General features: G+C 39.0%; 3 protein-coding genes across 6 annotated transcripts in view; 2 read left to right on the forward strand and 1 right to left on the reverse strand.

Moving 5' to 3' along the window:
* The window catches only part of LOC144664084 (E3 ubiquitin-protein ligase rnf213-alpha-like), a 163,060-nt gene extending 141,634 nt beyond the window's left edge, over window positions 1-21,426 (reverse strand). Inside the window, exon 1 of the mRNA XM_078525228.1 lies at window positions 21,350-21,426. Within this exon, the coding sequence (XP_078381354.1) occupies window positions 21,350-21,401 (52 nt within the window). The 5' untranslated portion in view covers window positions 21,402-21,426. The remainder of the gene's footprint in view (window positions 1-21,349) is intronic.
* LOC144664126 (uncharacterized) lies at window positions 1,566-27,532 on the forward strand. 3 transcript variants are annotated; one of them, XM_078525252.1, is made up of 16 exons: window positions 1,566-2,362; window positions 4,418-4,630; window positions 5,590-5,715; window positions 6,348-6,541; window positions 16,845-16,934; window positions 17,497-17,542; window positions 18,262-18,477; window positions 19,950-20,045; window positions 20,230-20,346; window positions 20,999-21,073; window positions 21,668-21,745; window positions 22,203-22,283; window positions 23,219-24,241; window positions 24,905-24,994; window positions 25,810-25,998; window positions 26,818-27,532. In XM_078525252.1, the coding sequence occupies exons 1-16, from the start codon at window positions 1,703-1,705 to the stop codon at window positions 26,989-26,991; spliced, it is 3,468 nt and encodes a 1,155-aa protein (XP_078381378.1). In that variant the 5' UTR covers window positions 1,566-1,702; the 3' UTR covers window positions 26,992-27,532. The 3 variants fall into 3 exon arrangements, with proteins under 3 accessions (XP_078381378.1, XP_078381383.1, XP_078381387.1); XM_078525257.1 differs by having other exon boundaries at window positions 16,848-16,934; XM_078525261.1 differs by lacking the exon at window positions 16,845-16,934.
* Window positions 6,548-15,755, forward strand: LOC144664163 (uncharacterized). Of its 2 annotated transcripts, none has more exons than XM_078525276.1 (7): window positions 6,548-8,737; window positions 9,543-9,632; window positions 9,985-10,083; window positions 10,251-10,324; window positions 10,882-10,956; window positions 11,128-12,121; window positions 13,637-15,755. In XM_078525276.1, exons 2-7 carry the CDS (start codon window positions 9,555-9,557, stop codon window positions 15,182-15,184), a joined length of 2,868 nt encoding a protein of 955 aa, XP_078381402.1. In that variant the 5' UTR covers window positions 6,548-8,737; window positions 9,543-9,554; the 3' UTR covers window positions 15,185-15,755. The 2 variants fall into 2 exon arrangements, with proteins under 2 accessions (XP_078381402.1, XP_078381408.1); XM_078525282.1 differs by having other exon boundaries at window positions 11,128-12,112.
* Window positions 27,533-27,799: the final 267 nt, after the last annotated feature.

Genomic DNA, 27,799 nt, shown 5'->3' on the forward strand with positions numbered 1-27,799 from the left:
ATTCGGGAATGGAATGTGGGCAAAAATTTGAGCTGGGAAATGGGTTGTATCAAGAGAGGATCCTCTCTTGGTTGTATACCCCCTCTCCTCTCCCGCTTCAGCTATAGTACACGTGAGTAACAATGCTAACATGTGAAGTCAGATCATTTGAATAAAATACTAATACTTCCCCACCATGAGGTTATGAGACGTCACTATTTAACGTTTATGCTGAAGCACCTACTAAGAAAGATGAAAAGCAGGATGAACTTCCTAGAAAGAAGAAATAGATGGAACAGAAAAGTTGTGCCTTAAATTCTAGACGAGGCAAGTGCTTCGTCTTGCCTCTTGCTAGTAGCCTAGACGTATTTCCGGCTGTCGTTTCTCTCCGCGGATAGAAACGACAGCCGGAAATATGTCTGTGTTCGCAGGCTACTTGCTAGTTACGGCCCTGATTAACGCCTCTTCCCTCACTAGCACTTTTTTAAACTAGAGAACTCATCCCTCCCCTAAATCAAAAGGGAGCACACGGAGGCAAGGTGGCGTTACAGGTTTTAATTTTTGGGCAAAAATAAAACTATAAAAGTGAAGCTGCAGTAGCCTGTGTACAGCCGTCCCGAGGGGAGCGGGACGGCTGTACACAGGCTAAGCTGCAGTTAAAGACAATGCAGCTTTTAGGATTCCAAATTTTCTGGAGGGCATGCTTCCAGACCCTCCTAGCAAGACCTTGCCTCGTCTATTCCAAAGGTCTAGTTACGGCCCTAGGTGCTTACTCGAGGTTGGTGCTAACCAACAATTTCAACTTTACTAGTAGCTTGCAGAGCAGGCGTTTTGGGGGGTTTTTGGTGGAGCACGAGCCAGCGTGACGAGAAAGTCGTAGAGTTGCTACGGCAGTGCAATACCTACATCTTCGCTTACAACAAAAGATAAATGGCAAAAAAAATAATCTTCAGATAGTTCTTGGTAGGCTTTTGTACATTATGCCTTTGTTTCCCCACTAAAATGCTCCACCTTAATGCTCCATTTTTCCCACTAAAATGCTCGGTCTCCACCGAAAAAGTCACTAAAATGCTCGGATAATGCTCATTATACAAACTGTTTTTTAAATTAATTTCAAAGGTTTTAACATGGTGTTAACTGTTAACACTTAGGAAAACATACAGGTGTTGCAAGTAACAACAACAATGTATACAAGTTCATAAATACAGCCAAAAAATCATAATCCTCGAAATCATCTACGAGGCTAAGTACAGAAAGCAGTTGATTATCTCTAGAAAGCTATTTGTAGTTGAATTTTGAGTTTTAGTCTTCATTTTCTCTAAAAAAATATTTTCTTTTTATATTTTCTCGGGAAAAAAAATCAATTTTCCGGGAAAATGCCACTAAAATGCTCAATGCTTTTGCCTCACTAAAATGCTCGAAAAAATGCTAGCATAATGTACAAAAGCCTAGTTCTTGGTGGCGCTTTCGTGAGCTGTCACTTCCTTTCCATGGCGTGAACAAACCATGACAACCATCACGATCGTCACACACCCCCCGAACAACGCTTGTTTTGCGACGTCACGTGACCGATGCGGTCACCTAACTTCACGAGATTTGTTTGTGCTTAGAAAATAAGCGAACTATGCTAAGTGAATAATGGAGTACTATTAGCACGGTCATCAAGAATCCCGTACAGTATGGCATAGATATCAGTTGAAATCGTCCGCTAGAGGTTTAGGATATGGCAGATATATCAGTGGAACGTTCTCCGCGAAGGAGACGAAGGAAAATTTCCGAGAACGTTCGCGAACTACACGGTGCGCTAACAAAAGTACTCAACAACGAAGATCGAACGTTTTTAATTCAATCACTAAACCAATATCAGAGAGAAAAAAATGTCAACAACCTTGTTGTATCGCTCAAGTCGGTCCTCGATTCTCCAAGAAAGAGAGAAGTATATCCGCTGTTGCGGCAAATTATTCCTCATCATGACCAAGAAAATTTCTGCAGGCTTTGGGAACACAGTTTCGAAGCCCGCCAACGTTCAAAGTCGCCCGCTCGATCGCCGGCGAATCTTCGCAGGATTCCTACCTCATCAAGTCTTCCGGACAATCTTCATAGGCACGCATCAGATTCGGGAATAGATCTTCCGAATTTGACGCAGTATCCTTCTTCGCGGCCGGATGTAAAACACCCCATCAAGCGAATAACCATAAAGCGGCATTCAAACGCTGGATTTGGCTTTTGCATTCGCGGAGGAGCCGAACATGGCGTTGGTTTGTATGTGTCCTCCGTGGACGAGAACTCCGTTGCTGAAACCGAAGGTCTTTTACCCGGAGATCATATCTTTCAAGTGAATGGCACGAAATTTGACGGACTGACACACGCGCAAGCTGTCAAGGTAACGTAAGAAAATTCGCTAATGCACTGAAGTTTATCATTTTAGGTTGAGCAAAACTTGTTTATTTTTAGCGTAATTATTTGGCTTTCATGTTTCTAAGTCTGACCACCTGTAATCGGTTCATAACTGGGTATATTTACCTGATTTAATTTATTAATACTCATCTGGAATCGTCTGTTCCAAAGATGGAAGTTTCATATATGTGTTAAGCTTTGTTACGAATCTTTCTACAGCTTTTGTTGAACTCCGTGGGCGGTTTTTGTGTTTACCAGCAAAGAGTGCAGTGACTATAATCAACATTCAGCTCGATCTTATACTTAATGAAATAGTTTACAAAGTTAGTATACTTATTTGAAAGAGATACCAAAGGAAACTGTGAGGAAGCAGGCATGTTTTCAATATTAAAATTGTACTTTCTAGTTGCTAAATTAGTTATTGTTCGAATGCGAGTCGTCCTTATGTCATTGTGCTTCAATTACGTTGTCTGTTTTCGGTGAGATGATGTTTGTTTTGTTGTTTAAGTGAAGTGGAAAACCCACAAAAATCTGATATCATCTAGAAATCACAAGTTTCTTTGTACTTTCAGATCAGATGTTATAGTTATCCACTCGATCGATGACAAAACGCAGTGTTTGATTCGATTTAGTTGTCACTTTTGATGGTTCATTCTGTGCCTGTGATGTTGGCATGTATTGAAATGTGTTTGAGAATCTTTGCACTAATTCTTCACTACATAATTATAAGTTGCGCAAATGGTTTGGCCTGTATCAGTGCAACACTTCTACCTTAATTGTACCCTTGGTACAATGAATCTGGTATTTATTTCCATTTTCATTTATTACCATACACCAAAAAGAAGGGAAAATACCAAATTGTAACAAGGGTAAACAAACCACAAAAAAAGACCCTGGTTAAGGAACTCATCAGAAATCAGTATTGTGTTGTTCCAGAAAGTATCCAAACCCCTCCCTAAGAAGGTTTTTTGGTTCAAATCCCCCCACCCCTCTGGAAATTCCAGTCAAGCCAAAATATTGGCCTTTGATACCCTCCAACACCCTCAGAATTTTCAGTGACCTTCCATGGAGTGGGTGTGGACATTTTCTGAAATGTAAGCTTGTGATTCCAGACAAGGTTTAACCATGGACTAACAAACAATACTAAGTAAGTCCTGCTTCTGAGTAGGTCCATGGAGTGGGTGTGGACATTTTCTGAAATGTAAGCTTGTGATTCCAGACAAGGTTTAACCATGGACTAACAAACAATACTAAGTAAGTCCTGCTTCTGAGTAGGTATTTTTCATTTCCTTTAAAAGCAAAGATAAAATTGCCTGAACAACAAAAAGACAATAGTGTTTCTTTGGGAGTAGCACACATCCATGATGTCAAAACAATAGCTACACTTGTTAGATGCCATCTAAACATCATGAACTCCAGCTGATCCCCATTCAAATAACACAATTTAGATACTTCTTAGCCATGGTTTTTGGAATCCTCATTATTCTAAACCTTAATTTAGCCTTAAACCATGTCTAACAAAGCATTAGATGGAGTAACATCAGAACTATTACATGCACAATACTAGTACCCCCGGGGGGTACTCAAAAAAGTTTTATACCGGGAGGCTTTGCCCCAAGCTCTAACCCCTTACCCTTTTATATACCATTTTGACAGAAATTGTACCCCTTTCGTATATCTTTAACTGAAAAAAGGTACCCCTTTCATATACCCGAAAGACATGGCATAGACTTAGAACACGACGTTTTCTTGTCATTTTCATGTAACGCTTAATAAATTGAAATAATACAGCCATAAATTGCATCTGTTTGAAATATTTTAATTAACGGACCTTTAAATAGCCTAAAGGACAGATTTCTGACCCTTTTGTTTACCTAAACTTGTGAAATCCCTACTTTTTTATATGCCTGAAGACTGAAAAAGGTACCCCTTTCGGGCAGAGCCTCCCCGTATAGGCCATTATAGGGAGTCCCCTCCCCTCCGGGTATCTACCAAGGTATTGTACATGTTACTTAAATTCTTTATTTCTTTTTCTTCCCAGATCATTCAAAGCAGTAAGAAGCTAAATCTAACTGTACGTTCAGTGGGCCGTATTCCTATTAGCTTTGTTGCTGAGTCAACTTGCAAGTGGGTGGATATGAGAGGTCGAAGAGCATCCCCACCCCCAGGGGTTGACTCAAATGGACGTATCTTGACTGCTGATGGTATACATAAAAGTGATTTAAGACTACTGGGAGATGATGATGAACGAAAGGTTTGTCAGAAATTAGTCACTTGAAGTACTTTTATAAGTAAGAAAACCTGTTGTGCTGAACATGTTTCATATCTTTTTAATCACTTCCTTTAGATGAAAAAAACAGATCAAACAAGAACAGGAATGTTGAGAGTTGACTTTAGTTATTGACTGCCAAGTCTATTTTATAGGACCCTTGAAATCTGTAAAATCCACCTTTACTATGTCATCAAAATTCTGAAAATTGTATGGTGAAGAGAAATCTTATTGCATGGCCTCAAGTTGTGTTACTGGAAGTTCATTAATTTAGTATACCGTCCCTTGCATCTAAGCGTGAACACAAGCCGCCGATGATCTAATTGGGTATCAAACATGGCATGTTTCGTCATGAAACATTGAAGTTTAGCAGACCGTAACGGCAACTTTCACGCTCAAAATGCTCACCATAAACACTGAGCACAGGCAAAACTTTGCACCAGAAGTTATTCAAGTGAACCTGCAAATGCATATCGACACAGATCAGGATCAATTTGTTGGAGGAAGGTCTTGATATCCAATCTTTCCGCCATTTCGACTGTTTCAAAACCGGAATGTGTTGAAGTTTCGGCGCGAAAGTTGCCGTTAGGGTCTGCTAAACTTCAAACGTTTGATGACCAATCATGCCACGTTTGATACCCAATTAGATCATGTTTCAGAGGCACGTGTTCACGCTTAGATGCTAGCGACGGTAGCAGTTTCACGGTGGTCACTTTCATTTAGACACAGTCTGTGCGGATATCAAAAATCCCATATGTGAAACAAAAACAAAGGTGTGGCTGACTAGGGTCCTTTAAGTAATGTAGCACTTCCATTGACTCTTGTGTGCTCTCATTAAATTTAAACCTCCTCAAATTTTCTTTAGAGTCACTATTTAAACCAGTACACTATGTCAAATCTCATAATGTGATGATGGCAATACTTTCTTTTATGTTAATTTACAGGTGAACATATTTGTAGAAGATGGCGCAAAGTTAGGGTTGATGATTCGTGGGGGCTCTGACTATGGACTAGGGATCTATATAGCAGGAGTAGACCCTGACTGTATTGCTGAACAAGCAGGACTCAAGGTCAGCTCTGAATGGTGTTATTTATTAATGTCATTGTAACAAAGCACTGATGTATCATGTATCATAAGATTGTTTCTAACCTGGAAACACAACAGCAACTGAAAAACTAAAGCATTGACAAAAGTTTTGATATCTGTGAACAAAGATTTACAAGCCTGAAGAAGTCACAGTTTGTTTCCTCTGTTTCAGTGGCATGCCTGTAAACTAGCTATCTCGTTGAGATATGAAGCTAAGTGCATGACCACTATAAACATATATTTAAATTTTTTTTAAAAGAAGTATTTAAAACCTTCTCAAATATGTTGTCTACTCAGTGAAATATTAAATTTTTCAAGCATTCTTGTCACAGAAGGGAAACTGCTGTTGAGTTGGATAAACTTATATTGTGTATTTTTTTTGTATCTGATGACCAACTGACCATCCAAGCAACTGATCAACCAACTGTCCCACCCACCTTACCGGACAACCTTGTACCAACTGACCCACCAACCAATCTACCAACTCACTGACCCACTGACCAAAAGTACATTAATTTTTAAAACTTGCTGCATGTGCTGTTAAGATATTTTAATTTTTGTATTTTTATATAATTATTTTAAAATGAGATTGTATTTTTTAAATTTGTTTCAAAGGCTGGTGATCAAATCCTGGATGTAAATGGGCAAAGCTTTCTGAACATCAGTCATAAAAAGGCAGTAAAGGTGTTAAAATCCACAAAGAGCATGATATTAACCCTGAAAGATATTGGCAGGCTACCATTCACCAGGGTCACCCATGACAAAACAAAATGGGTTGCAAAATCACCTAAGAATGGGCAGATACAAAGGTAGGTTATCAAATTCATGAATGTTAACACATACATGTGTGTCACTGGTAAATTTTAACTTTTATTTCTTAAAGGTTACCAGTAAGTGACAACCTAATGCATGAGTGTGACTGTTAAATGTCAACTTTTATTTTTTAAAGGTTAAGTGACACCCCAATTATTTTACCAATGACTACCCCTTTTTTAAAGTTAATCAAGTGCACGACAACCTAAACTGTAAAATTACGTAGTTTCTAACTAAAGTTAGTTTCTAAAAGCAGACAAGTAAACACTTGGTTAAAGCTATCAACCTGACAGTCAGTTACCTGTAACCATCAAAGCCAGTTGGAAAAGTTATTATTTTTAGTGTTAACCTTTCATTGTTTGCTCATCATTATTGATGACAGTAAATGAAGTTAGATTTCAAGTTAAAATAAGTTACATGTAAGGTTTAACTAAAAAGTCCTTAAATCTTATTAAGTTGCTTTAAAAAGTCAGTTTACAGTTTTAAATCACTCTTAGTTCTTACTTACCAACATAATGGCAAATTGGATTGTGGGCATGCATGTTAACTATAATATTACTGGTACTATGCAAATAAATGTAAGGAAATTACTGGCAGTTAAATGTTGCCTTGTCGTAATCATATGTAGCCTCAGGTTTATAATGAAATTAAAGCAAGGCACTTATTCAAAGAGAGTGTTCAAAATCAAGGGCTACTAGCTAGGAAATATATGGGCTTAACCTATCTGTTTGCTTTTTGTACCTTATTTTATAATGCCTCCTAGTCAAAAAAAATTTTCTCTAAAATACTACTCTGTGCTGGTGAAAGCATTAAAATTGATTTATAACGAACCTGCTGTTCAGTATTGTAGCGATCGGACCCAAAGCTTTCGACAACTAACTTGCTAAGGATACGACACCAAGAGGGGATATACTTTACGGACAGAACACTCGAATCACATCAATTTATTCGACCAAAGATTCAAGGTCATATCGTAAACTGAAACAAATACAAGCAAATAAAACTAAGCTAATTTCGCGCATACAAAGGTAATATGTAACATTCCAATCATTCCATTACAAAAGGGGGATCGGCTATTTACCGAGTTAGAGGTTGAGTTGAGTTTGAGTTGAGTTTGAGTTGAGTTTGAGTTAAGATTGAGTTAAGATTGAGTTACCGTATTTCCAGTGTCTTTTCCTTTTTTTACAATAGAAAGTTCAAAATCGAAGGTTCTCATTATATTTACTGAAATAATACTTAACATCTTACTGACAAATTTACACTATTTCGCGTTTTACGCTAAGAACAATTCAGCTCTCGTGTTTTGTTGCTTGCAAATCATTACCTTTTATCGCGGTGTTGACTACAAGCAGTCCATCATTAATTTTCTTTCAGAGATAGTTTTATTCAGGCTATTCGAGAAACGCGAGAGGAAGAAAATAGGAGAGGCTAACATAATATTTTTTCTTTTGTCTCGCGCGTCGACTAGCTATGTTCAAACCGACATTTCAATTTTTGAAACCCTCTATCCACCAGCTACTAAACTATTTTTTTTAAAGGCAAATGGAGACCCGATTAGAAAAATTAGTCTTAGCTCAGGGGTTCTGGCTACAAAATTTAATTTTGTGATACGAAACTGATTTCACCATTATCCCGCAGTTTCTCTGTCTAGCCTTTCTTCGGGCTAATGCGAATTCTTTCCCACGGCAATCGCACGATCAGATCGGAATTCGTCTGAATGCCATGGTAACTCCACAATGGACAGAGAAATAATTCGCCTTTTCGAATTCTGGATATTTGGAGAACAACGTGTTTTAAGTGCGTTGAAGATCATTCTTATCATTTGTTTTGTCCATTACGGTCGATCATGGAGTCTATAAGTAGCGATTCGGATTGTGACTCTGTTGCCTCCTACGCTGATGTAGTCAAAGGGGAGTCTCTTTTTAGTTCTTCACCAGCGCGCCTTACCAACAGCTGTTGGTTTAAATTCCAAGTCGAAAGTGAAGAAGAAGCAATGCAAATTGCCTTAAAGAAATCTGCCAGTGATGCACAGGTAACTGTCCGTTTGCCGCATCGTTGGTTTTCTGATACGAGAAAAAGGAAAAGCCTATGTTTTATCTGCTTTAAAAATTTAGGGTGACGAAATATCTGATGATGACAGCCTTGAAACCACAACCCCTGGATTTAAAGAAATCAGCAAGCCACGCGTGAAGGTAAAAACCTTTCGTTTCGAAAACGTTTATTTATAATTGTTTGCGGTTGTATAGGCATGTGCATAGGATTTGTCATAAAAGAAGTTAATAACTTTGAAGGTTGACGGCTTTCAGTCTGTAAGGCTAGTTTACACGGGCGATTTTTGTCGCGCTTCCCAGTGCGCTTCCCAGTGCAACTGTTGTCGCGCTCGAGCTCGCAGTGAAAATCGCAAGTGTAAAGTAGTGGCAATTTCGTAATGTTCAAAGCTTCTGCGATATCAGGGCGATAGAATTGCCGTCTGTTTACACTTGCAATTGCGCTTTCGTGCAATTTTCTTCGCGAGCTCGATCGTGACAAAAGTTGCACTGGGAAGCGCAGGAAAAAAAAATAGAAGGCCAGGTTCGGACCATCGGAAAGATTATGAGGGGGGGGGGGGGTTCTCACGTTGAACGCTCTCATCCGTACGGATTTCTTTTCTTTTTACGGTAAGATGTTATACATGATTTTTGCAACTAATTGTCCATCCTGAAAAGGGTATAGGTTGACAAGCGCGACAAAAGGCAAGTGTGATGGTTTGGAAAAGTGGTCACAGGAGTCAAGTGACAAGTTTCAAGTGACAAGTTTTTGTTTTGCAACATGAAGTATATTTCACCCTGAATATGGGGCAAATTATTATTAAAAAATAGAAATGGTGGCGTTTGGGAAATTTCCAGTTTCTTCAGTTCAAATTTGTGCACCCCCTCCTAACAAAAATCCCGGATCCGCCCCTGAATTTTAATCACTCTTGAGTCCGTGAATTGATACTGTTTTTTTTTTCCTTTCTAGAAAACACCTGAAATGTTTGAATCTTGGGAGGAGGAGGATTACTGTCCTGGAGAACCTCAAATACCACTGGGAAGTTACAAATACAAGAATGTATGTAGAAATCATTACTTATAATCATTATTTTTTATAATGGCCATTGGAAACCCTCGAATTCTCTTCTATATGTCCAGGTTTTTCTCTGTATTTTCTAGTCCAATTATAAAAATGAGGATTTAATCCGTGTCAAAGATAAGTATCTTTAGTATCGAGACAGAATCTACCATGGCATGGGGAAAAGAGCAGAAGTCTGGGTTCTAGTATGGTCTGTCCTTGGCCACAACAGATATATTCTGGATAGCGTAGAGGTTTTTTTCTCTCTAAATTTCGGCAAAATTAATTAAGGAAGACATCATAAATAATTCTAATATGGTATACTGACACAGTATTGATGTTCAATCGTTAGGTCAAAGACTTTCCGAAAACCAAGGGAGGATCCTCTCTTTCGGAAACAAAGAAATTAGGTGACGTAAAGGGAAAGAAAAAAGTGGTTTCTACAAATAAGGTGAGCCACTGTTTACATTTTTCTCCGTTCAGATCGTTGACTTGTAGATTCGTTTTAGCATTTTGAAGCGAACACGATTTAGTTAGCAAGCACGTGCATCTAAGTGGTGAATTATTATGCTAATAACTTTGCCATATTTTTTGCCTCTTATCGTTTTTTTTTCATAGAACATTCATAGAGCAGATGGGAAAGCAATACCAGAGGTTTTCATTGATCTAACGTGCGACTCCCCGGAAAAGAGGTATTTTGGGCTTGAAGCACTGGAGCACGAGCTTGTAGCGGGATCCAGGGGTATTCCCCGCCCCCCACCGTCGAAAACATATTGAAAGCTAAGGTTGTCTGAGACAGTATTTCGTGTTTTTGAAGGCAGTTTGATACGAGAGAGGGCAGGCAAAAGCAAACGCAAAAACATGAATACTTCTAGAATTTACAAGATCATTTTGGTGACTGAATCATGTCGTGACTTACTATTTTCTTTTTACACAGTACATAAAACAAAAATTGACACAAAATAGGTAACGTTTTTTTTTTTAAATCAAACTGATCTGAATTGACCTTAGCCTTTCCCACGCAACTTCATTTATGGCTGACTAAAACTCATGATGTACTTCCAAGGTAATATCAGTTTCAAATACCGGCAGTTGAGTTTGTCTGCAGTGCAGGCTAATAGTAATAAGTGGTCTGTGCAAATAATTAAAAAGTGGCCAATGACGGGAAATAACGTCCATGTCGATAAACTACCTCTAGAACTGTAGAATATGTAACGTGCATTTAAACAATTGTCTTCTTATGTCCTAGGCCGAAGAAGGAACGAAGGTCAACAGAAAGCTCAGACGATGATGATTCCGGCAACGCAGACTTCATTAAAAAAAGGTGAGTGGTGGTACTTTCATTCGTCATTTAAAATAAGTGAAACGCCACAAATAACAAACATCCTCTGCATGGTCACAGCAAGCAAGCTTAGAAGATAACTTACTCTTACCTAAATTTCAGTACATGTAGAATTACTAAATTTGTTTCAATCCTTATTGTTGATCATTATAGGAAGAAAGTCAAGCTGGATCCGTCTTTATGGTACGGAGTTGACGTTGAAGCGGTGAATGAGTTACCCTATGATATCGACGGCACTAGGGTATTTCAAGTTCGTTTTGACAGAGATGAGCGTAACGTTCGAGATGGCCGCAGTTGGAAACCCTGGGTCACCTCAAGCCGGAAGGGTTTTCGTGGAAAGCGTAACGTTCAATCTTGTAAGGGCTCTTACCTTTGCAAAAACAACAGGTGTCCTTACGAAAAGCAATTCGGAAAGGCAAACAACGTTCAATTTGTTAAAGCTGGAGGAAAATATCGTTGCAGATCTTGCAATGGCAAAGGCGAGTACATTTCCTGTCCCGCTAGAAAGGTCAGTGAGTATCCACAGGATTCTGCCTTTGCAACCATTTACCATCTTGGAACTCATACTTGCACAGCTAAACGTAAGCCCAAGTTATATGCAACCAGCGATATTGAACAATTTTTTAAAACACATTCAATGGTTAAGCCCTCCGCCGTTCCAACTGCAAAACTGACAACCATGATCAGAGAAGGCAAAACGTGGTCGGAAGTTGAGGACGTCGCCGAAGCTATGCTGGACAAAAACAAGGTGAAAAATATTAAAGCCAAAGTGGTTAATAGCATGCATCCCCACGGGCACAACTTTGATGCTGTTGCAGAAATTAAGAAAAAAACAGATGAAAAAGATCCGTACCTGATTTGGAAGATTAATAATCGTCATTTCAATAATGGGCTTGGAAGCTTGGTCTTTAAGATGAGCAAAGAAAAAGCCGAGATGTGCGTTCAAATGGACAAAGATCAAAGTGAGCATCCACTCTCAAAAGAGTTCTGTTTTCTTGATGCAGTACACAGCAGATGCCAGGGCTTCAAAACACTCACCCTTTGGGTGTGGCATCCAACACTGAATGAGCTTGTCAACTTAGCTACAATGGAGTGTGAGGCGGAGTCTAGTCTCGTAATACAGTCGTTTTGGAATAATGTAAATGAGGTAACTGTGATCATGTTTTTACTTAATCAACGAGCGCCCAGTAGCTTCGATGCAGTTTTTTTTACCGGATACTTATCCATCCTTTGTAGAGACTGGGGCCTGAATTGAAAGTTCGAAAACTAGGATATTTCATATTATAATCCATCAAATATTTTTGCGCGCGCAATTGGTCTAAACACGTCACGTGATGCAGTCAAAACTGGTGACTATTTAGTAAATAAACCCCTTCAGGCGGCTGGTATGTCGGAGGATAATGCCCGTGGCGGGTAGATTGTCCGAAAAATAAACATTTCGCTTCTCGGGCAAATGTGAAATTTTAAGGACAATCTATCCGCCAAGGGCATTATACTCCGACATACCAGCAAGCCAGAAAGGGGTTTATTTATTTTATAATTAACCTTCCCATTAATTTTCTTCAACGCGCTTCATTGCGGGAAAAAGGCAAAACCTACAGCGTGCGATAATCACGGCATAATTTAGTTAAAATAAATGCAAGTCGATAGGTTTCGAATTTCTTTTTTAACACTGTGATTTTATTAAAACGTTAGACTTTTACGTTTGTTTTGCACTGCGGATATCAAATCGGACGGGGTATATTGGCTGATACCCGTCGTCAGATTTTGTACCACGTGATGTGTTTTGTCCAATGAGCGCGCACGGAAATTAATCGGTGGGTTATAACAGATGATATTCCCCAAGTGATATTTCCCAGTTTTCGAAGTTTGCAATTTACATTCGCACGTTTAGTTTTTATCCCAAGTAAATTGTTAAAATGTATAGAACTAAACATTTTGAACAGACTAACAATATTTTGAGCGCCGACAGAATTACTTTGACGTTTAAACCTTTAAGAAAAGGTCTCCCAAAATGCGGCCTTGTGAAAAAATATTTGAAGGATAATAAACACAATAGCATCCATTTGGCTTCAAAAATATGCAAGGATATTGTCCTTGGACAAATCTGTTCCTCGAAGTTCACAACTTTCCTCGAGCTTCGCTCTCGGAAAACTGTTCACTTAATTCTCGGAACAGATAATGTCTGCGGACAAATATCCGTGCATATTTTGGCGCCAAATGAAGGCTATTGTTTATTTAAAGGGATGAGTATCCTTTGTGAGTCTTTATACCAAAAGAATAAGAACACTTATGAATCAGTTTATCTTTTAATACTGAAGCATTCTGAACTAGGATTACACTGGACAGTTAAGAAACAGTTTAAAATGGGTATTTGCCCAAACGTGGCATGTTGAGGTCGAATACTTGAAGCCTTCATTGAAACTGAGATTTTTGTCGCTTTAATTTTACTCATCTTTGTTGGAACACTTAACAGTTTTTAGTGTACAACCCCACGACCAAAATCGTCAGTTGAATTAAAAAGTTAAACGGAGGAGAAAAGGAAACAATGTCAAGGATACTAATGCATGGGTCCTTCCCTTTTCTAACGTACATGTCGTACGCCTTAAAGTCGTACCATTACCGGGGTCTTAATTGTAACAGTTTGAATGTTGTTTTCTAGGTTTTACGAGATTTTACTGGGGACGAGAACTACCTATTTAATCCAGCGGGATGGATGTTCGATGAAGCTGGCGGAAACTGGGATGCAATCGAAAACGTGTTTGGCAAGGAAGCTTTAGAACAATGTGTATCCTGTGAATTCCATTTTTTTCAGTGCTGCAATAGGCAGGTACACACAGACTGGAGTGATAAGGCAAAGCACAGGTTTAAAACTCTCGCCAGGAGTATTTTTGAGGCGCCAACACCTTATCAATATGATCAAGCCAGGAAAGAACTCATAGCATTTTCACAGGAAAAACCTGGAAAACGAGGTCAGGTCGTTAGCTGGTTCAAATGGTGGCATAAGAGAAGGACCCACATATTTAAGGCATTCAAATGTGGCGCACCACTTGCACCAAACGTCAATTTAGCAGAGGTTGGTCACTCTCAGTGGGCCAAGAAAGGATCCTACAGGTTAACCCTTGCAATGGCCGCTGAGGAGGACGTGGCAGAAGCAATTATGCTGTCAAAAAAACTAGAATCTTACGGTTATGGAAATTATAAAGGAGGCCAACATCGAAGCCAAAGCGACAGACTTAAAGCTAACTATTTTCAGCAAATGGCAAGAGCGAAAGCCTTCGCAGAAGAAATTTCCGCTGGCGTTGTCGACAATACCTTATATGTAGCTGCAGAGTCTTCTAGAGCTTCTACTGTTGATGCGAACTGCTCCCATAGAGCGACACGCAAACGAAAACGTCAAGTAAGTGTTTTCAGCGATGGAACTCACCTAGAGTCTTCGTCTTCTGAGGATGATTCACAGCAAACCGCAGACAAAGATGGTGCGAAGGAGGATAAGCGTGACGGCCGTTTCAGAACAACTGCCAGCAAGGCATTTCAGCGCTCACTTGAACTTGCCAAAAAAGAAAAATTAGTAGTTGTTGACTCCAATGAACTTGGAAGAAATGAAAGGGAATTTACGATTAGATCTGGACTAAACACCTACAATGTAACGATTTCTGAGCATCCAACCTGCGATTGTCCCTACGCAAATAGTGCAAATATCTGTAAGCATGTTCTTTTTGTATTGCTGAATTTCTTTCAAGTTAAAGAGGGCGACTATCGTCTTCATCAGAAGGCACTAACAAAAAGTGAAGTTGATGCGTTGTTCAAGGGACTGGACTTAAAATCTCCAACAGGGACTAAACCTACAAATGCAGCCATTTTCAACAAGCACAAAGAAGCAAAAAAGAAGCAAGTTTGGCAAGTACAGCGATGTAATACACAACCTGGTCCCAAACCGAGGTGTGCAAAACCAGGCTGTCAGAATCAGTTTTCAGCGGGAGATATTTGCATTTCAGTAGAGGGCCTGTATGTACCTTCAAATGAAACAGCTGATGGAAGGAGCTTTGCGGTGGAACGTACTTTTCGATTTTGTGCAAGAAAAGAATGTATTAACACACAACCAAAACAAAGCAATTTGATTGTGCCTCCAATGACTGTCATGCTTCCAGAAAATGTCAATGTTACACCTGAAGAATATCAGAATTTAATTAACGAGGAGATAGTTTGATCATACATTAGAGAATAATGAACGGTATAGTGGACAACACAAGATCGAAGTAGAGCTGATTGTTTTATTTACGTTAAAATTTAGTATCAATCACCATGTTGCGTAACATTTAATATTGTTGGATTCAATTTAGACATTGTATTTTAGTTTATTTTTTTTTATTTTAACAACACGGAAATAAACAAAAATGTATTGGATTGTTTTTGGAAAATGTTTCGCATTTTTTCTTTTCTTTCACCGGCCCAGTGTACCAGCAGTTCGTTCAATGCGCTTTCACTGAATAATGAACAAAAAAAAGTTAGAAGGGGACTGGGTGGGTGGGGGGGGGGGGGTGTGGTGGGTTAGGACACGAAATGAGGATAACATAATTCTCTAATATACAAAAGTATCAGTTTTCTTGCTTATTTGGTCGTAAAAAGTGATTCGCATCTTAAATTAAACACTTTTTTAGCAAATACAAATGGAAAACGGTAACTCAATCTTAACTCAATCTTAACTCAATCTTAACTCAAACTCAACTCAAACTCAACTCAAACTCAACTCAACCTCTAACTCGGTCATTATCTTATCTCTACAAAAGGGTACTAAATTTGGACAGAAACTAAAATCAAACAAAATGAAGCAAAAACAAAAAGATACAACTCTAAAACTAATACAACAATGAAAAGGAAATCTAAAGCGAATCACAAAGCTTGTAATTTGGACAAGACAAGACAATTCGACACACTGTCCCAATGCCTGATAGGGCTAACTAACGTAAATCACGCACAAAAAAATATTCTTAAACCTAGAAGAGCCAATTAAGGCTAAAGCACGCTAAGCTCCAAAAACGATGTAATGAAAATACTTATAAGAACTAGGATAGACAAAGGCGAAACAATAATTCGAGTCACATGGCGAGCTTACAAATGAAAGGCGATATAAAATCATTTTCTACGCAAAAACTAGAGAAACTGACGAGATAGATCTAAACGCTTAAAGAAGAAAGTTAACAACTTACATAACAGTCCCGCTTGTCAGTACTTGACCAAAAACGACTCCAAAGATAGAGGCAAGTTATACTAGCTACTAACTCTTGACCTGTCACTTGCCTAACCGAGAACCAACTAACTAACATGCGGTTCAACGGGACTATATGATTGCTAATGGAAATATCAATAACCTATTGTAACTACATATTTGCGGCTAACATAAACGAATCAAAATAAGTCTCTAAAACAATGTTCAGGATGAGGCGTGTCATCCGCTACAAGTATCATGTGCTTGTCCTTTTCTGGCACTCTTGACTTTCTTTAAGTAAACTTCTGTTGATAAACTGAACAGGTCTAAACTGCAAGACTAGAAATAACATGTTTAATCTGTTCAACATGTTAAATGTAAATTAAACAACTGCTTCACAGACTTGAGCCTGGTGTCTCTAATCCTCCTTACACATATGATTCTCTGTCTTTCTTATTTCTTAAAAATGAATAACAATTATTGCACTGTGTGCAATTTTTTACATAATTTTCTTAACAACCCCCACGCAGCTTTCCATCTTCACTTAAATGTTCATGTTTGCAATTGAAACCAATGTGAAATTTTTTATTTGAAGTGGCAGATGTGACTCACCATTGCTTCTCTATTTCACTCTTTGCACATGTTTAATCTGCCATCATAGCAGTGTTCCTGAAGTCACTCATATTACAGAAGTTGAAGTTCATACACCTTCTGGCTCTGCCCTTCAAGGCCAACCACCTCTATCTAATAGGTAGTCTGCTCTTTGATTTCTGTGTCAGTGTCATACTCTCAGTAAAGCAAAATTACTGAATGATTTGATAGCATTTCACAGAATTTAGATTGATTGTTGTTGAGTACAGGTGTACGATTAGCCTCTACTATTCTTCTTGTCTTTCCATGGAAGGTTTTGTGCTGCATGTGTTTAATCAAGTAATCAAAAAGATTTCTTCAAGAGTTAGTTTAGATTCATTTATTGTAGTCAGTATTAGGCGTTTCCTATCATGGGGTCAGCTGGCAATTTTCCTAAACAACTCTCAATTTTTTTATACAATTCTTGTTAACAACTCACCCACGATTCAGATTTAGCATTTAGTAAAAAAGATATTTGAGAGGGTGTCAGAAATTTTTTGAATGTTCTGGATAATTTTTCTAGGTGTACTTAATGTAGTTTGGCAGTTACCGTGACAATTGGGTAAGTCAATAAAAGTGATCAAGATAGACTAGTTTGAACCTTCATTATTCTAGAGCTTAATGTAAGGTCTCCAAGTTCTAACAACTAGTTTTTCTTATGATTTTAAATTTATTTCAATAAGGCGACATACAACAGTTGGAAGAATAGGACATGAAGGTGGAACAGAGGTGTGTATCTATGTGATCTCCTAGGACTATTGTCTTGATGCATATACCAGAATCAAAGGCTACATAAAAGTGAAAAAAAAAATTAACATTGCAAAAATTCGGCATTACAAAAATGCTTATTAATGAATGGTTCACAAAATTAAGTGTTTCCACATATCGTTGTTTCAAAATTGCAAAATTAAGTTATAATAATAATAATAAAGACTTTATTTAAAATGAGGGTAACACTAAATAGCAAAGCTAACAAACCTGTGGCCCTCCCTAAAAATTACACTAGAATATTATAAAAACACTATATACATTGAAAAAAAAAAAAAAAAAAATATTATGTATATAATATGCATAATATTAAACGATATATGAAGCTAAAAAGTTAAAACTATACAATAAAATGATGTAAAAGCTGCTGCTCCGAAAACACCCGATCTCTGAGAGATTCTTTAAAGGGCTTCGGCTGTTCGATTCGCCTTTTTGAGATAGGGAGAGCATTTCAAAGGCGGGTGGCAGAAACAGAAAAAGTGCGCCCGCCTTCTGTCTCCCTTCTGAATTTCGGGCAGCGCAAGTTAAAATAAGCATAGCGAGTGCTTCTTTTGTTTGCTTGAGTTGCAGGAAAAAAAAATTGTGTAATGAGGTTTTTGTGATGCACAACACAAAGTTGATTTGCTCTTTAATTTTATGTTTAATTAACCAAGTGTTTTAAATGTATGGTTTTGTTTCAGCCTTCAATGTTTCATCATGGCATTGCAGGATCTCAAGTGCTCTACAATGGAGGCCTTCCTTGTCAAAAGAATCTAATAACAGAGCAAGCCCGACAAATCCTTAACGATAATGAGTTAGGAACCTTGAAGTACTATTTGGATGAGTACTGCAAGGGTTATATCAAAATCAGTGCTTTTGTATTGGCCCTGTTTGACCTGCTAGACACTGCAGCCAAGGTAGGTTTTTGGCTTTCGTTAATTCTTCTTTGCGTTTTCAGCCATTACAGTAAGGGCACTGGAACCATGAACGCCATGGCTTTATTTTCGCTTTATTTGTACTTTATTTTCGCTTTATTTGTACTTTATTTTCACTTATTTTGTAGTAATTTTTACATTTTTCCAGAACTAGCCAATTACAGCTGCAAGTCGAAGAAACAGCCGAGACATTTTTTCAACATTATTTTCAAACTGGCGCGTGTTTTAACACAACGGCGGTACATTAATCCAGAATTTTCCGCGGTCTGCTTCTTACAATATACAGCGGCGTATTCAACCAGTGAAACTATCATAATGGCGGTTTCTGACGGAAATATTTCTTCCTTATTCAATAAAGGACAAGAAACAAATGAAACGCAAGCTATTTAATATCATTTACATTTCGACGGTAAACGTCAAACAACATTTCGTACACAACGTAACCGTACGATTAGATTTATACTGTTTAAATCTGCTTTGTAATGGAAATCATCAGAGAGAGGAGTTATACAAATCACTCAGTACAGTTTAGTACTTAAAGTATGAGTCTGGCAAATCATATGCCGGCTTCCAATATAATACTCACGCGTTTTCGGCTTACAGTCTGTAGACGGAAAGAAGGCTTCGATGTCTTTAGATTTCACCCGGGGATTTCACATAGGCTACAGCGAACATGGCCTAAGCCGGCCTCTAGTATTTCCGAATTATGTCGAGAGACGTTCAAGTTTAAGACCTAAAGATCGATACTTAAACCATAAGTGAACCTCTGAAGGTTTCAGTTCGGAAGAGTCTCGATGTAGCCATCTTCATTTAACAGCAACAGTCGTGTTTTCCCACGATGGGGCTATAAATAGCTTGGGTGCAAGAGATTCATGTGGAGATAAGCTGTCAATCATACGGAAAAACCGTTGTTCGACTCGCGGCTGTGATTGTTTAGTTCTGAAAAAATGTCAAAAATAACTACAAAATAAGTGAAAATAAAGTACAAATAAAGTGAAAATAAAGCCGTGGCGTTCATGGTTCGAGTCTCCGCACTGTAAGGAGTCCTGTTAACTCCCAAATTTAGATTGGAAATCATGATGTGATTGAATGCAAAAATGAGTCTCACATAGAACAAAAGATTATTTGTAGTTGACTGTAAGACCTAATTTTAATTTTTTTTTTCTCTGTGTCCCAGAGCAATTTTTACAATTTATGGTACCATTCTGTTTTCCTTTTACATAATTCCTCCTATTTCTTATAAACTAAAAGACTTTCAAGTCAACAAATAAAGAACTTTTGGTAGTTTTCAGGTAACAAAGGAGCACTATTTGACTAGTCAATGTACGAATTTGACATTCAGTTTTTCACTCTGTTTAAGTAATATCTTATGGGATGAAATTACCTTTAGAGATTACATTGTAAGACACTTTGTTTTCCTATGCTCACTAAAATGAAGATTTTGCATTCTACAGATGTCATTAATGTTTGAAATACGAGGTTCTGTGGCACCTAGAGATCTTGATCGGTTTGATGACTTGGTTCTCAAAAAGGAAATAGAAGTCATGAAGGTATGCGATGTTAATTCCATTTTTAATAATAGTAACTTTTTCACAATATATTTTATCAAATTAAAAGTGAAATTAAAGATTGTCTTATTGGTTTAATAGTTTAGAAACTGGTCTTGCTACAACACTTTTTAGATGTGGCAATCTTTCATTTACACACATACCTAATCTGTTTTTTTTTTAATAGAGTCGTCAGTTTTTTGGAGACCATATAGCAGATGACAGGCAGTCTGTTCACTCATATGCAAGCAGCGTCTCAAGTTTCTCTGGAAAAGGATCTTCTTCAAGCCGTAGTTCAGCAAAAGTAAGATTTAAATTTTTGCAAGTGCCGCCAAGTGTGCTATCTTTGCATCAGTTTGAAATAGAAGATGCAAAGAACTATTTGGTGCAACTCAGTGTTCGTACAGGTCATGAAAAACCTGGAAAGTCATGGAATTTTAGAATTTGATTTTCCAGGCCTGGAAAGTCATGGGATTTAATTAAGTGTGGGTCATGGAAAGTCATGGAAAATGGTACTGATTGTACAAAATAAATAAGGCAGGTTATTTTTTTGTGAAGAAAAAGGGTAAAAACGTACCAGAAATCACAAAAATGTTTGAAAATTTCCAAGAAAAATGGTCAAATTTAGGTCATGGAAAACTTTGAAAATTCATGGAAAAGGGTATGGAAAGTCATGGAATTTCAAATGCTCAAAAGAGTACGAACCCTGCGACTGAAAATTTGTAAACTAAGTATCTGTGAAATTTCTGTGCATAACACAAGAACTTTGGAGTTATGTGACATTGATTTACAGTACTATGTTAAATGGTGTCACTGAATTATTACATTGCATGACAAGGCAGCCGGCTGGGTTTAAATTAGTAAATGCTAAATTGACCAAGACATTGCAATTTTGATTACTGTAGTACTGCAGTAAAGTAAGCTCTTGTAATGAAGGAATTTTTATTTGTTTCTAGGGATCCCTAGATGGTACTGGTTCACGTCCAATCACTCCACCCCAAGTGCCTGAAGTTTTGCCTCCAAATGTAAAAGTAAGAAATGGGATTTTTTCATATTAGATAAAACGTTTCCTATAAAGGCTTATTAGCTTACCTGACAAGCAAAGAAAGGGTTTACTTTTAGCTTAACGTTGCCCAACCGTTCCCATTCGTTTTGTCCGAGAGGTAAGCAAGCTTATAGCTGCAGAGTCTAGCAAAAGATTTCCCTTACAGTATTTCCACAGGCGAAACTCCCAATACAAACCATTAATACCATTATATACACTTCTAACCATTCATTATTGCTAGTATAAAACATATTTGACTCACCCTCGTCCAAGCTGGAAATGTCTTCCTGAAAACTTGAGCATTTTCCAAGCATTTTCGTTTGGTAAGCTTCCGAGCATACAAGTCACTTTGAATGAAACTGGACGCGGCGTTCCACATCTTCGGCAAAAAAAGCGGGAAAATACCTCGTCACCAGCCCCTCGCTTGTTTTGAAGGCTGATAAAAAGATGTTTCCGACTGAAAAGAAACTGCATAAAAGTTATGTCCAGTGCAAATTTTCCCAGTGATTGTCTTTTAACTAATATTATTGGCCGTGCCGTTTACTCATTTTGTATTATTATTTTTTTAATTATTCGGCAGGTCGAGTATGACGTTAAATCTCCATCAGGTTATGATGTTTACGAGGCCACACTCACATTCAAAGACGACCAGGAAGAGGTCAGTAGTGAACTTTCAGTTCACCTTCAACGCGAAGCATGTACTTCTTTGCCTTGACTTAGTACTAGGATATGAAACAGTTGGGAAGCCTTAAAGCTGCCCTGCGAAGAAGAGTCGCCTTTCTTCTTTTTGGTACAAAGTAGCTACAACGAGTATAAAAGGCAGCAGACGGTGGTAGGGGAGGCTTTGTTCGTTTCCCTAGGAGACCCTACACAGTAGCCTTGTTAGTATTCAAAGGAAGCAGCTAGAAGATGAATGAAGTGAAAATTATAAGAAATAAGAAGTACCCTATCTTTCCAAGTAAACATCTCGTCAGAAAACTAGTTTTGAAAGATTCAGAGCGTGCAAGTCGAGTAAGCAATTAGTGCCCTTGATGTACGTTTCGGTTTGTCCTGACCTTTTGTAGTAGTTTTGTGAGTGTTGATAAATATTCTGTGGTAATATACTTTTTCTGCAGATTTTTGACGCCGGAGACTTTGAAGGGCTACCAAATTTCCTTACTATCGACCCAATGTCACTGGATCTTCCTGTAACTGAGGTAAATCCGTTTTTTAGTATTATGTTATTGCGAATGCTCATATTCATGTCAAAATCCACGTTGTTTTTTTTATAACCTACAAAATAAATCGATTTTGTACGACGAATGTTAGAGCAGTTTTCAAATGAGTGTCGTAAAACCAAAACCAAAGTAATTACTCTGGCCAATCACAAAGGACACAGACAATCCAGTGAACCAATCAAAACTTGAAGCAAATACATGTAGCTGACGCGAAGCGCGGGAAAACGTGCGCGAGCGAGTCACGATTGGTTTTGGTTTTACTCCTGATTGGCTGAGAAAATGACGCGAGATTTTTAAGCCAATCACTAAGCGTAGTAATGCAAAACCAAAGCAAACGCAATTTACTTTCGACACTCAAGTGAAAACCGCTCTAACAGGGTCCTTAGAGCGTTGTGAAACTACAGTGAATGTCAATTTTTCTGAACCCTCGATTTTTCGAACCTCCCGATAACTGAAAGCAAGACCTGTTTCCCTCCCCTCGTCGAACACTGAAGTTTTACCCCCCGATTTCTCGAACTACCCGATTTTTCGACCAAGTTCCGTTTCCCTTCAGTGGAGGTTCGAAAAATTGTACATCCTGTACAACTCTTCTTAGATCCCTTAAGACGAAGTGAGGTCTCCAGAGTAAACGATTCCTAGCGCGGTTTTTCGAAAGTTTTTAGCTGTTGGCTTTGCAGAACTGATCTCGTGTCTAAAATCACGTTTTCGACCAAGGGGAAGCAAAAACAAAACCTTTCTTCTTTCGCATCACGTGACTTTTCCCGCGCTTTCCACCGGAAGTGAGTATTTGCTTCGAGGTCTGATTGGTTTGCGTGCCACCTGCGGAAATAATAATTTGGTTTGTAATAAATTAGTTTTGTAGTTGTGAAGAAGATAGTACACGGTTTCTGACAGTAAACAGTTTAATTTTTCAGAGTACTTCGGTGCTTTCTCGAACTGATGTCTCCACGCCTCCTTTGACCTCCTCGCCATCAAATGAACCACACGGACAAGTATCTCCAACACAGACAAAAGGAGAGGCAACAGCAAGTCTGCAAGTGGGTGACAATACAAGGACACAAAATAAGGATGTTAAGTCGAGCGGGTTGTCAGAGAAAGGAGTGAAAAAGGACCAGTCTTCCTCCAGTGGTCATACTTATGTGAACGCAGATGTGCGCTCATCGGGAAAACTTTCTCCTTTATCAGACTCAATTCATTGCGACACGAATTCTTCTGCTGGTGTTCATCAATCGAAGAAAAAATCCGAGAAACCGCAGTCACCGCCGAATCCTTTTATTTTTCCAAGCACATTTCCAGGTAGCACGATAGATACACAAGTAAAACCTACTGAGGAGTCGCTGACAAATAGAACAGCTTTCTCCGAACCAACGCAGCAAAACGGAAATACGAGGGACTCACCACGAGAAAACGTGATCACGCAAAGTGACGCTCAACCCAAACACAACCAAAGAAAACAAGGTGTTGTCAGTGAGATACCCGATAATGACTTGAGACCAGAAGTAGCGAAATTGCCAGGAAGGAAGAGGGTAGCATCGTGGGGCACACCCCAGGAAGACGAAACTGAACCAGTGACCAATGGACCTCAGTCTATGAAATCCCAACAAAGCAAAGATTCTTTGTCGCCAACTGGAAGCGGCAGCCATCTTTACACAAACGGGGACCGCACTGACGGATTAACACATCAAAGGGGTTCCGAAAACGCGGGTTGCGGCAACGGCTCGATGGTGCCAACCAGGGCGCACTTACACAACCAGTTTTCTGATGCTAGCAGTGAGTCGTCGTCGCCCAGTGATAGTCGTCGAAGTTCTGTTACAAAGAACAGGAAGAGTTGGGATGGAGTGCGACATCCTGGCGAGTCTGACGAAAACCAGAAGGTGTCCCGTCTGGAAAGGCCAAAAGATAACAAGGAACGGAGCTGTAGTGATAGTAACTTGATGGTAAGAAACACAGTTGATTATCAACTTTTATTGTACGGTTAACTGACCTGTAATGAAAAGGAGCATTCGGATTGGTTCCCTGATCGTTGAAATTTTGCATATGGACCGCAAAGATGGGGGAGTAGGGATGGCGTAGTGGTGAGGGCGCTCGCCTCCCACCAGTATTCCGGCTCGGTGCCAGTTTGCTGTTGGTTCTCGCCTTGCTTCGAGGGTTTTTCTCCGGGTTTTCGGTTTTCCTCCTTCCACAAAAAACATTTCCAAATTCCAATTCGACCTGGATAGAGGACACACATGAAAAACAGCTAGATTCCTTTCTAAATATAGTAATTTGAAGATGGATCGCTAGCACCTTTTTTGCCGATCTACGTTGCTAACGGCAAGGTTGTAAAAAAGATTGTGGTGGAACTTTTTCAGTCCGTCTGTTGAGTGGTTTCATTCAAAAGAAAAGAAGCACACCCAAGATTTCCTTAATACGGATCCCACGCTTACAAAATGCTTGCATGTCAGTGCGCAAATTTGTCGCATGCGTTTGTCAAATATGTGTGTATTTGTATTAATGCTAAGAAGAGATTATAGGGGAAGTTTACTGAAATGGCTTGATCGGTCTTTATTGGGGGAATTTGATCTAAATTATGAAGGTTATTCTTGTTTCTTGGCTTCTAGAACCTGCCTAAGGAACAGCAAAAGGAAATACAAGCAAAACACAGAGCAAGTCAAGAACTCTACGAGCTTCACCAACAAAGTAAAACTAAGGTAAAAAATCCCTTTCACCGTCTTTTCAAACTGAAATGGTTAAATCCACTCAATATTTTACTTGCAATCGTTTTATCGTTTTAGAAGTGTACATGTAGCAGCTCTCGTAGGCTTGTAATTCTACTGGTCCTCTCGTGTAGCAGTTGCTATTGTTTTGGGGGCCAGGTTCCTGTCGTTTGTTCCATTGTTTCATTGTTCTCTCAAATGGTAGTGAGTCATTCATGTGAGACATTGCAGAGCTGCTACCCGACACAATGGTATACTTATACCTAATCGTACCTTTTTAGTACGCTTCGGCGGCATGTCAGGCGAGTTTGGTCGTGCCATGGTTCGTATTTTGGCGAGACCAAACGAGCCTGATATGCCGCCGAAGCGTACTAAAAAGGTACGATTAGGTATTTACCGTACCCAAATTCAGAATTTCGCGTAGAATTTGGGAACTCCGACTCTATTGTTTCAGTCTGAATGTTTCAGTACTCGTCGGCAAACATCGTTCATTTGGCGAACGCGTTCAAGTTTAGTTTTGGCGGGAAAGTTTTTACTTCTTTTACAATCGGTAAACACTAGCTAATCTTAAATTTCGAGGTTCTGCTGTATTGGTAAAGCCTCTTTTCAATTCATCGTACGGTAACACTACTTTACTTCAAAGTGACCATGATATGGTGGCATATCAGGTCAGTGACTTGATATCGTTGGATATCAGGACAGTAGATCACGCTTCTGATTGACCAGTTGCGAATTTGGGTACGGTAATAGCTAGAAGTACTGCCTAACCCAAGAAGTGTGCTCATTTTTTCTCCTCTTTTCATAAACAGGCCAATCCTTCACATCAAATGGAGACCAACACCTTGGAAACTAGAGGTCGTGTGTCGACATCCCCCAAGATGAATGGAGTCGGTGAATCGGTTTTTGTCGTGGAGGTTGATAAATCAGCCGGCAGCTTAGGTCTGACGCTGGAAGGCGGCTCTGATACGGGAGGCGACGTCAAGATCAAATCAATTAAGGTGAGACTAAGGCGTTTGGTGATCAAGGCACGTTTAACAGTTTTGAACGGTTTCGAGGGTAGGGTGGGGTGAGGTGGGTTGGAAACAAGGATGGCCGTATGAGAAGAATTTGTAACGGTCCAATAAGGTTCAGAAATGTAGCGATCCAAGACAACAAGTTGGCGGGGGTTGATGTATATCGTGTTTGTCTTACAGCCCATCAAAGAAATGTGGAAACCGATCTTTGCTGGAAAACTAGCGTCGTCATCTTAATGTTCTTGTTGCCAACCAGCAGTTGTTAGTACAATGACATTATTATCACTGTTATTTGTTATCTACGTTAGCGCGAAACGTATTAAACTTGAACATGCACCTAAAAGAGACGTCGCTTTGTTTTAGTATGTTTTTGGATAATTTACAGACCAATCAAGTAGTGGGGGACGGGGAAAAGCGCCGAAATGTTATAAAACAGTGGTCAAATAAAATGTTACAGTTGTCATATTTGTTTAAACACTTCATTTTTGACGCATCGTTCCCCTCCTCGCATTAAGAGGTTATGAAGATGATCGTAAGTTAAAGTTTTGAAGTTTTTCTTTGACCAAGATCATAGTCTCTTTCGCAGGGAACTAGACTACAACGCTACGCTATACCCTCGCAGGAATAGGGTTGTGTGACTACCGAAGTAACGATTGTGATGGAGACAAGCGGGATTGCGTGACAATATCCTGCAATATATATACCCGCGTATATATTCCCCTCCCTTTTGGACCCATGTAAGGGTAATGAAATGAAACACTACTAAGGTGTAGCTCACTAAAAGTGTCTGCTGTTGTTTTGCAGGAAGGTAATTTCGCTGCCTGGAAGTGTGGAGTGTTAAAAGCGGGTCAAATTCTACTTCAAGTGGACGACACGCCACTCCGCGGAATGACCAGTGGCATTGCAGTTCTCACCTTAAGACATGCGTACTCCAGCCCAGACTCGGGCGTACTCAAGCTCCTTGTTCGAGACGTCTAAAGAATTTATGCAGTCATTTTAAACAACTTAGATTCTTTCAATTTTAGTGTGAACCATTTGTAGTGTAGAGCCAAGCTCAATCATCTTGCGAGTTGCAAGCGCACTCACAAGAAGTCCTGTAAATACAAAATTTCTAATGAACACATACGTTTTTTACAGTGATCAGAAATGTACATACAGAAATTGCTGAAACCAGTTGGCGTGCGAATAAATTATATCTGTTTTGATATACACCTTACGTAGCTATAGGATAACTAATATATTTTTTCAACCTCATGAAGCTTAGCTTCTTTCTCGTGTACCATTAAAATGCAAAGAACTTCACTTTCTTCTTGCTAAGTATTGAGATATGACTTGATCAAAAGGGCGAAGGACAGAGTGAGCTGGAGATGCATTCGGAGCTCTCCTTTTCTTCGCTTGCTTTACTAATTTTCATTTTCTTTTTAAAACTGTCCATAAGAGAAGACCACTTCCGACGAGCAAAGGTGTGTGAACGAATTTATTCCAATCGAACAGAAATAAAAGTCTTAAACACAACTGATCTGTCGCGTGCCTTTGTTTGTGATGTCGTACATCAAGTCCAACAGTACAAGGGAAAGGGAGGGGCAACAAAATTTGCCAAGAAACAAGCCTTTCTCCCTTAAGATGGCTCTTAGTAGCTTTGCCCTTCCCATCTTCAGTTGACAATTTATCTAAGGATCTATTACAATTACTTTGTCGTCAGTTGGAAAGTTGCTTTTTAGAAGAAATGTCCGAAATTCGTCCAAAGAAATTCAATTCCACATAAGCCGTCATGGAGCGTGCCCTG

The sequence above is a fragment of the Oculina patagonica genome, chromosome 1 (assembly GCF_052425735.1).
Source record: "Oculina patagonica isolate OP01 chromosome 1, crgOcupat, whole genome shotgun sequence".
In the NCBI taxonomy this organism is placed as follows: domain Eukaryota; kingdom Metazoa; phylum Cnidaria; class Anthozoa; order Scleractinia; family Oculinidae; genus Oculina; species Oculina patagonica.

Coding starts and splice junctions, on each gene's coding strand:
- LOC144664163 (XM_078525276.1), top strand. CDS start 9,555: ATGTTTGAATCTTGGGAGGAGGAGGATTACTGTCCTGGAGAACCTCAA. Junction 10,325..10,881: donor TGCGACTCCCCGGAAAAGAG/GTATTTTGGGCT, acceptor CTTATGTCCTAG/GCCGAAGAAGGAACGAAGGT. Junction 12,122..13,636: donor TTTGGAATAATGTAAATGAG/GTAACTGTGATC, acceptor GTTGTTTTCTAG/GTTTTACGAGATTTTACTGG.
- LOC144664126 (XM_078525252.1), top strand. CDS start 1,703: ATGGCAGATATATCAGTGGAACGTTCTCCGCGAAGGAGACGAAGGAAA. Junction 2,363..4,417: donor CACACGCGCAAGCTGTCAAG/GTAACGTAAGAA, acceptor TTTTCTTCCCAG/ATCATTCAAAGCAGTAAGAA. Junction 24,995..25,809: donor ACCAACAAAGTAAAACTAAG/GTAAAAAATCCC, acceptor TTTCATAAACAG/GCCAATCCTTCACATCAAAT.